At 38.3% G+C, this 16,283-nt stretch overlaps 2 protein-coding genes across 10 annotated transcripts in view; one reads left to right on the top strand and one right to left on the bottom strand.

Annotated features, from left to right (window-relative positions):
* LRRC40 (leucine rich repeat containing 40) overlaps positions 1 to 6,818 on the top strand; it is a 47,958-nt gene extending 41,140 nt beyond the window's left edge. For both annotated transcript variants that reach the window (XM_032778465.2, XM_032778466.2), the window contains exons 14-15: positions 1,056 to 1,241; positions 6,058 to 6,818. In XM_032778465.2, the coding sequence (XP_032634356.1) occupies positions 1,056 to 1,241; positions 6,058 to 6,163 (292 nt within the window). In that variant the 3' untranslated portion in view covers positions 6,164 to 6,818. The remainder of the gene's footprint in view (positions 1 to 1,055; positions 1,242 to 6,057) is intronic.
* Positions 6,819 to 14,895: 8,077 nt separating this feature from the next.
* The window catches only part of LRRC7 (leucine rich repeat containing 7), a 342,753-nt gene continuing 341,365 nt past the window's right edge, over positions 14,896 to 16,283 (bottom strand). For 7 of the 8 annotated variants that reach the window (XM_075067709.1, XM_075067704.1, XM_075067702.1 and 4 more), the window contains one exon: positions 14,896 to 15,422. In XM_075067709.1, the coding sequence (XP_074923810.1) occupies positions 15,315 to 15,422 (108 nt within the window). In that variant the 3' untranslated portion in view covers positions 14,896 to 15,314. The remainder of the gene's footprint in view (positions 15,423 to 16,283) is intronic. The other variant, XM_075067708.1, reaches the window with a different exon arrangement.

The raw sequence follows: 16,283 nt of genomic DNA, 5'->3' as shown, positions 1-16,283 counted from the left end.
GCCCCCACCCCCATTGTGAACTCTGATTAGATTTGTAACATCTTAGTGTTTTTCCAAGAAAAAAATTAATAGAATTCTTTGGGGTGGAAGTAATTTTCCTTCTGCTAAGACAATCAATGCACATTCTGTTTAACACAGGATTGTTTTAATTGCGTTTTTTTGGGTTTTTGTTTTTTTTTTTAATAACTAAGTGAAGATCTCTTTTGTTTTTAAGCAGTATTGAAGGTTCTTCCTGTAGTAATATTTAAAAGGAAAACACTCTTTTTGGAACCAAATCTTGCCTGTGTCTTAATTAATGAAAACAAGCCATGAAAATGGGGGGGTGATTTAGTTTTTTTGCCAAATCACTGGATGCTATGCATTATGCTAGAAATACAGCTGTTAGTATTTAGCAGAATCTATAAATAGTTTGTAAATCAGTATTTCTGAAACATTTTTAAATTGTGTGGTGCAGTAGTGTTTCAGAGCTGCATTAGTCAGCTGTCACGTTAAGGGAGCAGTGGGTGGATAAAATGCTGGATGATTAAGCTTCTACTTAATTTCTTTGTGCCATGGCCCATAAACATGGTGTCTGTAAATGAAGGGCTCTTGTTTTAATATAGAAACTGGTCATAAGTATAGTGGGATTTGGGGTGGGTGGGGTTGGTATTTGAATGGTGACAATTTTTTCATGAGTATAAAACAAACAGGATTCAGCTTGGGGAATGTAATGAATGTGTTTACAGGAACTTAGCTCAGACTGTAGGAGGAATGTGTCTGTCTGACGACATTGCTATGCTCAGTTTTACAAAATGACTGCTCAGAGAACAAAAGGCCAGCAGCACTCATCATACAAATTACATTCTGCTTTTATGTTTGTGAAGTAGACTAATCAGTATTATTGCCACCCTCCCAAAAATGCATGTTTAAAATGTACCTTTAATGAGTGATTATTATTAAACAAATTCAATTAAATCTAGTCTTTCACCTCACCATTATCTGTTTTGTTACCCATTTTGTATATCTGTGTTTCTGATTGGATTCCTTAAGTGAATTTATTTTTCATTTTTTGGTAGGTTTAAAATATTTCCCAATGTTCTTTATTGCATCCCAACACTTGAAACTATCCTACTCAGTAACAATCAGGTTGGATCTATAGACCCTCTGCAACTAAGGAAGATGGACAAGCTTGGCACCTTAGACCTTCAGAATAATGACCTCCTTCAAGTGCCACCAGAACTTGGAAACTGCGTAAATCTTAGGTGAGTTTTTTTTTTTTTTTTTAATACTGCGCAGTAACGTGGTTTTGATAACTGTTTTTAGTCACAAGGAAAATGGTAGAGTAACAGTGTACTTGTGTGTTGCTCTAAATTCATAAAATGCCTGACCTCTAGTCATCAGCTATGAAGCAGCTGCAATTTTTTCATAGTTTCTCAAGACTAATTGAGAATAGAGGATGTTTTTGGTTCATGATTTAATTTATCTATTTATTAAACAGAAAATTTATATTTCGCATTAGAGGCTAACTCACATTACATAGGGGTACTTGAATATGGAGTTTGGCCTTGAGCATCAAACTTGGAGTTAGTCCAACTTAATAAGCTCACAATTTAGGAAAATTTAGAATTAAGCTGCTGGTCTGCTCTTAACTTGCCTTATTTTTACTTACTTCAAGGATTGTTCGTAACAGGATTGTCCTCAGACTCATGTATAGTGCCCCATTTATTGACATTTGTCTCATGGCCATTTGTCAAAGGCAATTTGTTAAAAGACTTAACAGTAGGCTGCCCAAAGATTCTGGTATTTAATATATTGATCAGTGATCAGGAAGGGGCGGGTTAGTAAAGTGTCATCATTTGCAAAGGACACAGTATTTAGAGTAGACAATTGGAAAAGCCACTGAGGAATTTCATAACAAAGATAGGGGAATGGGCAATGTGATGGCAGATGAACACAGCGGTGACATCTGTATGATAACCCATATTGAAAGGAATAATTTGAACTCCTCAACTACATTCATCTGGACCTATGGGAAGGAGACTCTGCAAGAATTCCACCACGATTTCAACAGCGTCCACCCCACCATCAACCTCAGCCTGGACCAATCTACAAAGGAGGTCCACTTTCTAGACACTACAGTACAAATAAGTGATGGTCACGTTAACACCACCCTATACCGAAAACCCACCGACCACTATGCCTACCTTCATGCCTCCAGCTTCCACCCTGGACACACCACAAGATCCATCGTCTACAGCCAAGCGCAGAGGTACAACCGCATCTGCTCCAACCCCTCAGACAGAGACCAACACCTACAAGATCTTTACCAAGCATTCTCAAAACTACGATATCCGCACAAGGAAACAAGGAAACAAATCAACAGAGCCAGACGTGTACCTGGAAGCCTCCTGCTACAAGATAAGCCCAAGAAAGAAACCAACAGAACTCCACTGACCATCACCTACAGTCCTCAGCTTAAACCTCTCCAACGCATCATCAGTGATCTACAACCCACCCTGGACAATGATCCCTCGCTTTCACAGACCCTCAGAGGCAGGCCAGTCTTCACCCACAGACAACCTGCCAACCTTAAGCATATTCTCACCAGCAACCACACACCATACCATAACAACTCTAACTCATGCACCAATCCATGCAACAAACCTCGATGTCAACTCTGCCCACGTATCTACACCAGCAACATCATCACAGGACCTAACCAGATTAGCTACAACATCACTGGTTCATTCACCTGGACATCCACCAATGTTATATATGCCATCATGGGCCAGCAATGTCCCTGTGCTATGTACATTGGCCAAACTGGACAGTAACTACATAAAAGGATCAATGGACACAAGTCAGATATTAAGAATGGCAATATACAAAAACCTGTAGGAGAACACTTCAGTCTCCCTGGACACACAATAGCAGATGTAAAGGTAGCCATCTTACAGCAAAAAAACTTCCAGGACCAGAACTTTCCAAAGAGAAACTGCTGAGCTTCAGTTCATTGCAACATTATGACACCATCGGCTCAGATCAAACAAAACTGTGAATGGCTAGCCAAACTTACACCAAAGCAGTTTCTCGCTCCTTGGGGTTCACACACCTCACACAGCTAGCCAGCAGGAGCTCACGCTCCCTGACTGAACTAACCTCGTTCATCTCCCAGACTGATTTTGCCTGGCATAGATTATACCCGCCTTGAAAAATTTGTCCCATTTACATGCATCGGGCAAGAGTGGGCTAGATTCACCCATGAAAGCTTATGCTCTAATTATCTCTGTTAGTCTTCAAGGTGCCACAGGACTCGTGTTGTGCTAAATTACTCTTTGCGCATTCGAGGAGAAGATCCTGGGACAGTTGTCCCAGAGCTTCACTTGTAGAATTGTATCTCGACTGTTGGTATGTTTCGCAGCTGTAATGTGAAACTCGATTAAAGTATGGTCTCTAACAAAGACAACGGGCGTGTGCCTAGATTATTCCAAGATACCATAAAGGTAAGTAATATTACATGGGCAGCTCTTCATATATCTATTTTAGGTCCTCCCTGGCTACTCTTGTTCAGTCCCTGCTTGTTGAGGTCTCAGGGCTTGGCTACAATTAGGCACTTTGCACCAGCGCCTGCAACTTTGTCAGCGCTCCAGGGGTGTGCAAAACACCCCGAGGCATGCAACGATGCATGCACTGTAAAGCCTCAGTGTAATCAGCCTATGGGCAGCAGCCGCTGGGAGCACACGCTCCCCAGCGCATGCCAATGCTCACCCGTATGAGGATTTGGTTTACGTGCAGCGGCTGGGAGGCTCTGTCCCAAGACGCTGGCCGCTCGGCTTGACCACACTCTACACTTCAAGCACGTGGCCGCCGGCCGAGCGCGTTCCTGCAGCGCCTGTCCCGGCAGCACTTCTGAAATTTCTAGTGTACGCCTAAGGTCTCAGTGCTTTATCTTAGAGACACAGTGGTTCAGGAATGGGACGATGTAAATTATTAGAACGGTACAACAAGACTCCATTGATGAGGAGAGACAGGAAAGAATTGGGACTGTTCTGGTTTAGAGAAGACTAGAGATTTCAAAACAAAAAAAGTCAAATAATTACTGTTATAGAGAAGGTAAATGATTTGAGCAGGCAAATATAGTACTTTTTTTCACACTAACATGAGTTGCAGTAGAGAGGTTGATGAAAGCTGGAACGTAGCACAATTTACATTGATAACAAGAAATGGTGTATACACTAGAGCTGCTCAGGAATGTTTTCCTACAAAAAGTTTTTGGTCAGAACTGCAGTTAGTTGAACTAAAGTTTTTCATGGAAAAGGATGGTTCAATGCAACTTGCAATTAGGAAGGTTTCTTAGTCATGGTGGGGGAATGTGTGTGAGAGAGGCAGGGATTAGACCACTCAGCTGGGTATGGAGGTACATGCCTGGTTGTGGGAGAACCTGGGCTCTTCCTTTCTGGCAGGGTGAGTGTTTAACTCCCAGTTAGATTCACTAAGAGCCATTTTGGCATATTAACTCCTCACGTAGTCAGTGGAATAATCTCAACCCCTTCCATGACAAGGTATTTTGAATAGAAACTTGCCCTAGTGGGCTGGGTCATGTACCACTGTGATGCGTATTGGTGTTGACAAAAGGCAGCAGATGCCTAGACTAAATGGGTCTCTGGCTGGCATTCCTGTGTTTCTTCTTGCATTCATTAAATAACATTTATTTTTAAAATTAAGGCTTTGAAGTCATACAGGACAAATGAACCACTCTTCAGCCTGACCACTACTTTACCAATTTAAAGCCATTTTTGTGAATGAAATGGAATCTAAGTGGGCAGACAGCTTGTATACCAAGCTTCAGTTCAGCTAGTTAAAAATGGGCAAGTTATTGAACCCTAGCAACTGCGGTTTTCCAATAGAAATAGCAGTGTCTCCTTACCATAGTGGCATAAAGTGAGAACCAGCCTGCTGCCACAACTGATTGGCTGAGAAGAGGTGCTGGAGTCAACCAACATTTCTCAGAGTAAACAGCATGCTTGTTTTTCTGATGAGGAAGTTTACAGAGTGATTGTTTTAGATTTATTGGTATATCACATTTTCAGAACATGACGTTATGGCGAGGAGACTCTTAGCAGACTTAGGCTACGTCTACTACTACCTGCTGTATCGGACGGGTTACAGATCTTTGCTCGGGATCAATGTATATCCGCGTCTCATCTAGACGTGATATTATCGATCCGCGCATCGAGCGGGCTTATATCGATTCCAGAACTCCACCAACCCCAACAGAGTTGTGGAATCGACAGGGGGAGCCGCAGACATCGATCCTGCGCGGTGAGGACGGATGAGTAATCCGATCTTAGATATTCGACTTCAGCTACGTTTTTCACGTAGCTGAAGTTGCGTATCTAAGATGGATTTTCCCCCATAGTCTAGACCAGCCCTTATGGAGTTTAGTTTTCTTGTGAACTCTAAAACTAGCCTCTGTAGCACTGACAAATGCTGTTCATGAGTAGAATTTTAATGTGTTAGTTAACACAACAAAAATGCATCTTTTTTCCCCTATTAAGACAGAGCCTAAGGGTCTGACTAGTTCAGCAAAACACAGATCCTAGGTGATAGGGAAGGTTTGAAGGGAACATATGGGAATGTGCTCTGGTGACAGGACTTGTGCTTACCTAAGAGCCTGTGTAAAACAACTGAGTTGGGAAAAGGTAAAGTTGCCATTTAGCATAGCTCAGTGCTACAACCAGCTATTCCCATTGATTTTATCATTTATTTTTATAAGTGCTTCCTCCCCCCCTCCTGGGCAGGAGTTTTACTGAAGAAGTATGTTCCCCTAAATGTACAGTATTGCAGGGCACATGTATATTATGCAATCCATCACTACATCACTGTTGGCATACTATTAGCATTTGAATTAGGCCAATATGAAATCGAGTAGCAGAAATTCATAATATAGTATTACTATTCCTCTTTAATCAGGATTCTTTTATTTTTCTAAAGAGCCAGAAGTGTACATGATGTATGAATGTGCTGGCACAAGCAAAAGCACTGACAGTATTAATTTTTATTTCTGTACTTCCCCAGGACACTTCTGCTAGAAGGAAATCCATTCCGCACTCCTCGAGGAGCCATTTTGGCAAAAGGAACAGCAGCTGTACTAGAATACCTAAGAAGTCGAATTCCTACTTGATCAGAGTACACTTATTTTTTTGTTAGGCTTATGGATCAAAATACAAGCAAGATTTTTACCATCAGAAACCCAAAGGCCATACACCAGTCTGACTTCCTTCCTGTTTGTCAACTATTGATTAAGCTGGCCTGTGCATAAAGCATTTTTATAATACTGCTTTTATTCTGTTTGAAAAAAACGCCCATCCATAAAATCTCAGATCTTCTTCCAAAGTTGCATAGATCAACATTTCAATTGAAAATACCACAATGCTAATTGTTTTTATTTGTAATGCAGTGATTTCAATGGATACGACCACTAACAATGACAATTTTTTCTACAGTTCAGTTTAAAAAAAACTTTTTATGAATTAATTTTAGAAACACTAAAGGGGTTGCATAAAAAGTAAACTTTCTGATGTTCTTAGGTTTGTATTGTCCATAGTTGTGTGGGACCAAATGCTTTATAGCAGGTGACCTCTTAATCAAATAGGTGTTTCACACTGTCTGCCTCCTGTTAAATGCCTGAAACCTTAAAGTACACACCAATGCTATAATAATGGTAAGGATACAGTATGAACTGTGCTACAGAGAGTGTGAAGAATGTGTTTACAAAAGTGATTGAATTCTACTTGTTTGACAGTAATGAATAAATGTTTCCTGTTGGATGTAAACTATTACCTTTGTTTAGTTTAATGTACCAGTCACGCTCTCTAGCTCAATAACATTAATATGTGCTTGCCGTATTACATACAAATATGTTGATGCATCTTAAGGTGCCATTTCCAGGATGAATAACACTGGTGATAAATTTGTTGGGGGAATGGGTGTCTCAGATCTGAACTGCGATGCAAATGTATATACATTGCTCTTTGTTGCATGTAAAAACCTAAAAAATTGTAGCCTGAATCAAAATTGAGCCCATGGTGGTTTGCACTGACTGTTCTTTGAGCACTTCACTTCCAAACAGTATTGAAGACTGACAGCTGCCCTGTTTTTAAGGCTATATTTTCAATGGAATTCAGTATTATACTGAAGGTCAGATGGCTTTTAATTCTTACAGACTAAACTACAGCACATACATTAGGAATGGGTGAACATCTTCACCTACCTTGGCTTGCAAAAGTAATTTTTAACAAGCCTTTTTCTTCTGAGTGCAACCTGTTTTCCCCACCTTCCTAACGGAACTTAAAAGAAAATGAGGTCTTGTACCTAAAGAGAATCCTGTGCTAATTATTAGGAATAGAAAAGCCACCTCTTGCTACATTCACTCTGCTCATCCCATTAGAAGACAGCTGAAGTGGATATTATGTATTGTGTGTATAAACTATGCTTTCATTCAACACTTTTCTCTTTCTCCATTCCCCATCTCCTATTATCAGCAAAATTAAAAAACAATTCCAATTAAACTTTCAACCCAATGATGGTTGAGTGGGTCCAAAATTAAGACAAAATAAATATACCCATCCCTAATGTCTTACATTTAATGAGCACTTTCATCATAAACTATCACAATACATGCAACAGCACTGAAATGTAACCCCCTCTGGGGAGGGAGGACAGCAAACAGCTGGCACATAACACTACGTAGCAATAGGAAAGGACGAGGTGGAGCATTTGAGTAGATGTGTTACTGTTTTAAGACATAGCCTCATGCAAAAAAAACCAAATAGCCTTCCCACATAAATACATTGCCAATAGTTGAAGGCCAAAGTTGCTTCTATTTGAATGAATGGTACCCAGCATTTTATAGCTCTATCAAGTCTAACATTTAGATTACTGAGACCCTCTTCCAGCTTCTATACAAAGCACATTCTATATAGACACTGAATTTTAGACCTTCAGGTGCTGCAGCTTTTCTTCATACAGTTGTGATAATTTTACAGTAGAACCTCAGACTTTCAAACACTTTGGAAATGGAGGTTGTACGTAACTGAACAAACATTATGGTGATTCTTTCAAAAGTTTATCACTAACGATTGAGTTAATACAGTTTGAAATTTTACTATACAAAAGAAAAATAAAACATATTGAATGGCAGTTTAAAAGGAACTAGACAGAGACCAACAGCAGTACAATTAATTACCTTGGGATAATTGATATCCCTTCTTTATATTAAAAGATGACAAAAGTTTGTTACAATAATGTGACTTTTTATTATTTGTACAATAAAGAGACTTTTTAATGTTATTCAAAACACTTTTTAAATACTGAAAAAGTTGGTACACCAAAGCCGAAAAATGGCTCTGCTATACACTGCACAGCATTGTTTTAGTCCCTGTATTTCTTTTATGTACAGAAAGCATCTGCAAAATGCATTCTAAACACAATATGCACCTTACCAATTAGTGTCAATACATAAAATAAAACTGGAAGGATACAACTTGCATGTGCAAATTAACTAACAAGATAATTGATTAAAAAAAATCAATAGATTTAAAATATAGTTTTAAAGTACCTTTTTGCACATAAAATGAAGCAGCTTTCAAGTTCAGTAAGTCCTTATACTGCAAAACCATTAAATACATTCACAATCTATGTTAAAGTAGTAAATATTTCTTCATTCAGCTTTATTTACATCAATACTGTAATTAAACTGAAAAGTACAGTTAGTCATCTGTAATATAGCAATCTTTTTAACACATACAAAAATGACTTTTTTGTATATAATTTAAGCGCAATATCACAATTATCTCAAAATATTAATTACAATACAGCCATCTCCATCATAATTAAACATGTCTTTTATAAAATGGTAAAATTTTTAATAAAGTAAGCTGTTGATTTTGAACTGGCTACAGTACTCCCAAGTAGAAAACTTAACATAAGTCTTGGTTTTAACCATGATTTCAGAGTAAACCCACTTAGGCTAGCAAAGAGGCCTAAAAGGCCCCAATTGATAAATACCAAGCCTCTTGTGCTGCACTGTTGTGGCTTGTCGGTGGTTCTTCATTAAATGCTTTACAAGGGGGCAAGTAACTACTATGTGCAATGAAATGGAGTGCATTCCTATACAGAATATCTGCTTGAACTGTCTGAGGCTATTAATGTTCAAATAATTTTGAAATAAAGAAGGAACTGTTTACAATGCTATACGTATCAAATAATACCTAATGAGAATTTACTTTTGCAAAGGTGAAATTTCACTGAGGTCTGATCAACATTCAAACTGCCACTCTGAGGAAAACAAGCTCTGGTTACATTGCCTGGCCGCTGGGTGTCACTGTTGTGCTGCACACGTCTGGCTGTAAGGCAATTTATTAAGCATAGCAAAACTGGTCATAAAAAGGCCTACTCAATTAATATCCAATCCAAACTACTGGCCTGAAAGTTGCATCATTGCTTTTATGTTTAGCTCATATTTACAGTAGAGTGAAATAAACAAATCGGTTAATAAAAAAACAAAATTTATAATTTTATTCCACTTATCTGAAATCTAAAATTTACTGGATGACTATTTTAATAATTACATTTTGGAAGGTTTAAACTATAAAACGCCCAGACACAGAAAATGAAAAGCTAGTAAGTATATCTTACTCTTGGATGTCCAATTCAAAGCCCACTGTTGACAGCTGTAATTTTGTGTCCTTTTGTGAAGATTAATATAACCAGCTGTTTGCCAGTGTTTACTTTAGTCCCAGCTAGGCTTGCATGGTAATTTCTGAGCACAAGGTGAATGGAGGCTGAACCCCATACATTCACAAGCTAACTTTACAGAAAGTTGACCATTCCCTTTTCTAGTTAGGAAGATGGGTGACACAGATTACAAAGTTAGTTGAGCTAATGGATATGACCTTACATTCCCATTGACTTCCCTGGAAGTTAGGACATGTATCCTGTGGCAGAATCAGGTCCTATGCTTCTTTTGCATGTTCACTTGCACAGGATAAGAAGAGAACCTAGGGTTTGTGAAAATGAACTCAATAATCATTTTTTCTTTACTAATACACAAAATATACATCTGACCACATAAGCTGAATAACAGGGATTGGTTAGAGTTACAAGTAGGAGCAAGATGTAATGTGAGCAGTACATAGTAATAGCAGTGGCAAGCAGATTTCCTAAACACATTACATTCGATTCTTTTAACAATTTATTATGGTCAGATGCTTTTTGAACTGTTAAGAATTACTAGTAGTCAGGGAAGTGCTCATGGTATGAGTTTGCAGATGTAAAAATAACCAAATGAGCTAAAGCAATTTTGTGCAAGTTTCTTCATTTTCAGAAAACCTCGTAACATCTGCCTATACTCTTTCAGCCTGGGAAATTCAACAAACAGCTGGCAGGTTTTTATTTTACCATTTACATGGGATTTAGTGAACTTCCTTAAAATTGTCCCTGTGTATAAATAGAGTACAGACACTATCTAGAACTGCCTTAGTTATAGTTTGAGTAGTCTCTCAGTAGATTAGGCTGTAATATAATTGCACAAAGGAGAAGGATCGTGATGAATAAAGGGACAGATATATTTTTACAAATGTGGCTTTTTAGAAAATACAGTTCAGTGAATGAAAAGATACTTAAAATTTAAAAAATTTTAATTACAATAAAAAAAACAGAATGGGTAAAGAATTCTTATTGAGCCTGGAGGCTTCTTTAGGAAATGAATTGTCTCTCCTGTGGTCTTGTCTCTTTAGATATTTCTCCCATTCTGAGAATGACCTGTGGCCAGAGGTTGTTGGCCAGTACTCAGTTCCAGCTGTGGCATCAACCAGTGGGATGCAGCTGGGGAAAGAAGAGCTTTAGGCTCAGAACAAGCTTAGAGAAACTAACCCACACCCCAAAAATCTGGATGGGTGTTCTGTATAAAACTGAAAACACAAAAGTGGGTTATGCCCTTTCTTGGATCAATTTTATATATAACTCTGTAAACATGGTCGATTGGGGAGTTACTGTTGCATTGGTTGGCTAAGATACAGTTGATACTTTTGTTCACATTTTCATAGTGGGGCTCAGTTGAAACCATGATAAGTTCTAGTTTCTGTACAGTGATTTGCCATGTGAGCTGTGCTAGTAACCATTCTGTGTTCCTTAACAGCTGCTGTAAAACCAGAACAAGGGAATTGTAGCAATGCCCTGCACTTTTAATCTAACCTTTACTTGAGGAGCACTTGCTGAGCTTTGTTGTGCAGAAACCTAAAAAGCAGTGTCACAGTTTTACTGCTAGCCTAAGTGTTACCATGGGAACAAATTTAGCACAGCTGAAAGCCGACAGGAAGCTGGAAATTGAAAACGGTAGAAGTTCCAAAGGCAAGATGGAGTTTCTGGTTTTATTTCTAAAACACCATGTTTCAGTCATTGTCAAAAATTCTCTTTAGTAGCTAAAAAAAAATTCCTGAGCTTTAGGTATTGTGTGCTTGATATAAAAGCACATGGTGTAGTGTGTAGTATCTAATAGCCTGGACCCAGGAACCTATATGCAATTTTGAGATCACAGCTGCCTGCTTCAGAACTCATTGACTAAACATGAAAATAACCACATCTATGGAATACACTCCAGGGTGCCATGTCATATATGCTATTCATCTGCTGCCAGCACCTGCCCTAGAATCTAAAGTATAACAAGATAGCTGAATCAAGGTATCCATGCACATAATATGTGACTTCCTAACTGCATCTATTGAATCGCTCCAGAAAAGACAAAAGGTGTGTTATATCAAAACACGAACACCACATACTAATTAGCCACACTGAAGACTTCCTTCATTGTTCAAAATATGAGCATCCCCTCTGCCAATTTGTATGTAAATACAACAAACTACATAGAGAATCATGCTCGCTGTTGGGGTGGGGAAGATTCATCTTGAAGCTCAACTACTGTCTGAATGTAAAGCCTGAACTCCTGCTCACTTACCAAGAGCTCTTTTACTTAGGCAAGCTTCCTTTGACTCCAAGATCTGCAGCATCAGGCCTTAAATGTGACAGAGGTTCCACTGGAATGTCTGGTTTTATTCCCAACAAAGATTTCATTAATTAAGGGAGAAGTTAAAGTCTTCAAATGCAGATCTAGACAGAGCTGACTAAATAATGGAGAAAAAAAACAAACTACTTGTATCTTATAACACTCAGGCTTACAAACCACATTGGCATAATCTGTGTATGTGATAAAAAATCCATCAGAACAAATGTAGCACAAACACAACACACTAAAGATCACTTGGCTTTTGTTATATTACCTCTTTCTTCAATATGTTGTCTATGTAGTTTGTAGGCTCCCTAGGGCAGAACTCTTGTCATCCCACTTGTCTCTGCTATATAAATACACTATTTAATTTTGTAACATGCTTCAGGAGTCTGTCTTCTAGTTTTGCTTAGAGGAGGGATGTAGTAGGCAATGTTACAGCATGACTCAAAACTAACATTTTAGTTAGTTCTTGCCAGAAGCAGAAATCAAGGGAAATATTTGAGCTATGCAAATAAATTACAATGAAATTCCCACAGAATGTATTCCATTTAGTGTGCTTACATGGAGTGAATTTCTGCATGTAAAGAATGGGTGTGAGCCTCTCCTGACTGTTTTATTACAAAAGGGATCGCTGATGATGCTGACAATTTGACTAATGGCCTCTGCAATTATGCAGCTGTTACAGATACTCCCTGACTTATGCAAGCATTGTGCTCTTGAACACCTTGCGTAAGTCGAATGTTGAGGACATATACCTGACAATTACGCAAAACAAAAACAAACCAACCAAAAAAAAACCCCAAAAAAACCCACCTACGGAACTTCTTCTGTAAGTGTGGATTTGCATAAGTTGGGTTTGCATAACCCGGGGAGCATCTACACCGTTAAAGATGTTGCATTCCTGCACCCCAGGCTGACACAAATAACTGAATAACTCATTTGAATTTATTTGCTGAATATCTTCGAATAGAGGAATTTGAAATCTCTGTACTCTCACTGAAAGAATAACTAAATTCAAACTATTTAGGTGTAAATATTTAAAATTAGAGCTGTATGAATCAGCTGTAGTCAAATAAGTTACACGGTATTATTTCTGCCTCCTGAATGGATGAGTACAGCAGCACTTCAAGTGTGAGGACTTGTACAAAACAAACATTTGTTTTCTGTGAGAACTTACACGTGCACGTTTGGAATAAACTTTCCAGTTTTGCAGTAAGACGTAATCATTCATGTTTGTGGAAAGCAAACAATAAAGGGGATGTGAACAGTCAACATTTTAAAACCAGGAACCGTGTAAATACAAACAAAAGCCCTAACTCTGCATTCCCATGCACCCAAAGTCCCCAGTTGCCTCAGAACCACAATTTGTCATTGTGATGAAGCTGACTGACCAAATCTCCAGCCCTATTGTCACATTGCAACAGCTGCCAAATGCCAGCTAAAATAAATGAAATCCCAATAAGACAATTCAAAACATTCATCAGCGAACAAGCCCCCACCTCAAATATCTAATGAGCAACAGAAGACCATATAATAGACAGAACATTACATAAACTGATATATATATATATATTAAAAAAAAACCTGTTTAATTATATATGTCAATTAAACTGATCAATATGTAAATGAATCAAAGGGGAGAGGGAAAACTTTAGTTAGTGTGAGTGTAACTCACACACCTCTTGGGGGTGATGTTCTGTCCCTCTAGTGGCATCCACAGGGGACAGACAGACAGATTGCTCTACAGCCTTAGTTAATAGCCAGTTGACTTCTAGGTCATGCAGTAGCAGCTTATGCACTAAACTTTAGAGGTCCCCAGTTCAATCCTGCTTGTTGACAACTGGGGTCTGGCAGCATTATATAACAGAGAAGCACCTCAAATTAACTAAAAAGTTCTTGAGAGTAACTTTTAAAATCTACAATAGCCACAATTCAGGTGATCTGTGTTTTTTAAATATGTTCAAATTTAATAAAACCAATTCAGAATACTCAATTTATTTCCTTCAAAAACTCTCATAAGAGGCTCATTCCTGCTGCCATTAGCAGTTACAATTTTTTACCATTGACTTCAATGGAAACAGGATTTACCCAATATATGTCAACTCATCCATAGCACAGAAATTGATTTTCCATGCTGTCAGCTGCAGGAATTACTAAAGCTTGGATTACTGAAATAACACCAATGTAATGTAGTTTTGTATTGTGTCTATTCCCATCCCCTTAGACCTGCACTGAGATTTACCTACTGGTATTTATATAGCACACCTTAGAGAGAAACTCTTTTAAATGTCATCTAGTCTTACTAGCGATGTATTGTACCTGACTGAGTAGTCCCACTGATTTCAGTGGGACTGCTACCCACAAAGGGTTAGCTTTGGCCGTCCTTACTTAGGGGTATTATGGTCTGGTGGGAGGATTAGGAATCAAAGTTTATTGAAAGGGCTCTATCAATTTAAATACATTAAAAAAATTCACAAAAATAAAGCATTAGGTTTTCCTGCCACCCACCACTCATTGTTTTTATTTGAGAACCAACACTATCTGAAATTATCATGTCTGTTTCAACACGTAATCAGCTAAAAGGATCAGACAAAAGCAATTAATTTTGCCTAGACTATTATGATTAGGTCCCAGGCTTGAAAGTATACTTTATGACGTATTTCACCCTGTATTGCAATAATTCAGCTAATTAGTATGGACTCAGCACTAATCACTGTACTTGTACAGTTACTTCTATAAGGCATATATATTTGCATTGAAAAAATCAACACACTAAAGTTCAAATTTAATATTTACTTTTTTAGTGGTGTCTATGAAAATATTTTTTCTCTATAATCTTTCTTTTAGTATAGCACTGGTGATAGAAATATTTTATGGGAATTACAACTCAATATATGTTTTTCTTTATAAAGATATATACAACTTTGAGGCAGTATTTTTGATGGACAGCAGAATTCATAAAGAGCTTGTGTGTGCTTCTGTGGTCTGACGTTTATGAAATCCACTTTGAGAAGTAACTTGATTAAAAAAGAAACTGCACCAATGCACAGCCAGAGGCTGAGAATTAAAACTAATACATAACCACATGAACATCATATTTATATAGTTAACATTTTTCAAGAGGCGCAGTACTAACATATAGTATTATACACTTGGCACTAACGTTTGCCATTGGTCCAGCAATTGGCAAAATTTGTTTCCTATGTATAAATTTCTGTTTGAATGTTAGATCTGGCTAGACATATGGTTACTATTTATAAAAAAATACTTAGACAGTAAGCTCACGTTGAATAACTAGGTCTACTGTATTCTGGAAACTCTTCAGTAGTAATACAGCTTTCTCATGTTCCATATGTACAAAACTGTGTCCATTTGCCTGTAACACACAAATAAAAACAGGAAACAATCAAATGAAGTTATGTTTAGCACCTTTTCCTTTTTGGAGGGAGAGCTGAAAATTGAAGTAAAAGCAAGTTGATGGTTCAAAGATTAAAAAGAACATTGGATACTTGTGATTACTTTTGATTGGTGGAAATGTGATTCCATACCTTGAAGAGAATAACAATAACATTCTAATTAAACAATAGAGTAACAATTCACTTTGTAAAACTTTTTTAAAAAAATCCTGCTATAACAGTATCTTACACAACAGAGCTATAAAATTAGAGATTTAACTGGACCATCAAGGGTACAGCTTTAATCTCAGGATACATAAAGTAGATGTTACCCCAGCAAGCATGGTTTGTTGAGTGATTAAAGCATAAGAAAGTTAGTTCCAGAGGTCTCCAAGCAAGTAGATGTAGCCAAGTATGTACGTGTTATGCTACCATCATCTAGTGGTGACGGAAGAAAGAAAACACAGCAAACACTCAGGGAAGGACTCTATGGCTTTGTCTACACTTACAGTTTTGCAGCGCTGGCAGTTACAGCTGTGGTCGTACAGCTGTGTACAGCCAGCGCTGCAGTGTGTCCACACTGACAGCGACCAGCAGCGCTGCAGTGTGTCCACACTTCACCAAGCTGTGCAGCCGGTGGTTCGTGAGTGGCTGCACTGTGGCACTATCCACAGAGCACCTCGTCCATTTTTCGCTGTGGGTTGGCGGGAAGGGGACGGAAGGGCTGGCGTCATTACGCTTCCTGTTTCCAACGACGTGCTCATGGGAATCGGACCCCACGCCATAAGAGGCCCCGCACCTTAGGCCACCCTTTTTACTTTTTTTTTTTTTAAACTTAACCC

Source organism: Chelonoidis abingdonii, chromosome 7 (assembly GCF_003597395.2).
Source record: "Chelonoidis abingdonii isolate Lonesome George chromosome 7, CheloAbing_2.0, whole genome shotgun sequence".
Lineage (NCBI taxonomy): Eukaryota > Metazoa > Chordata > Testudines > Testudinidae > Chelonoidis > Chelonoidis abingdonii.
This window is presented reverse-complemented; position numbering and strand designations above follow the sequence as displayed.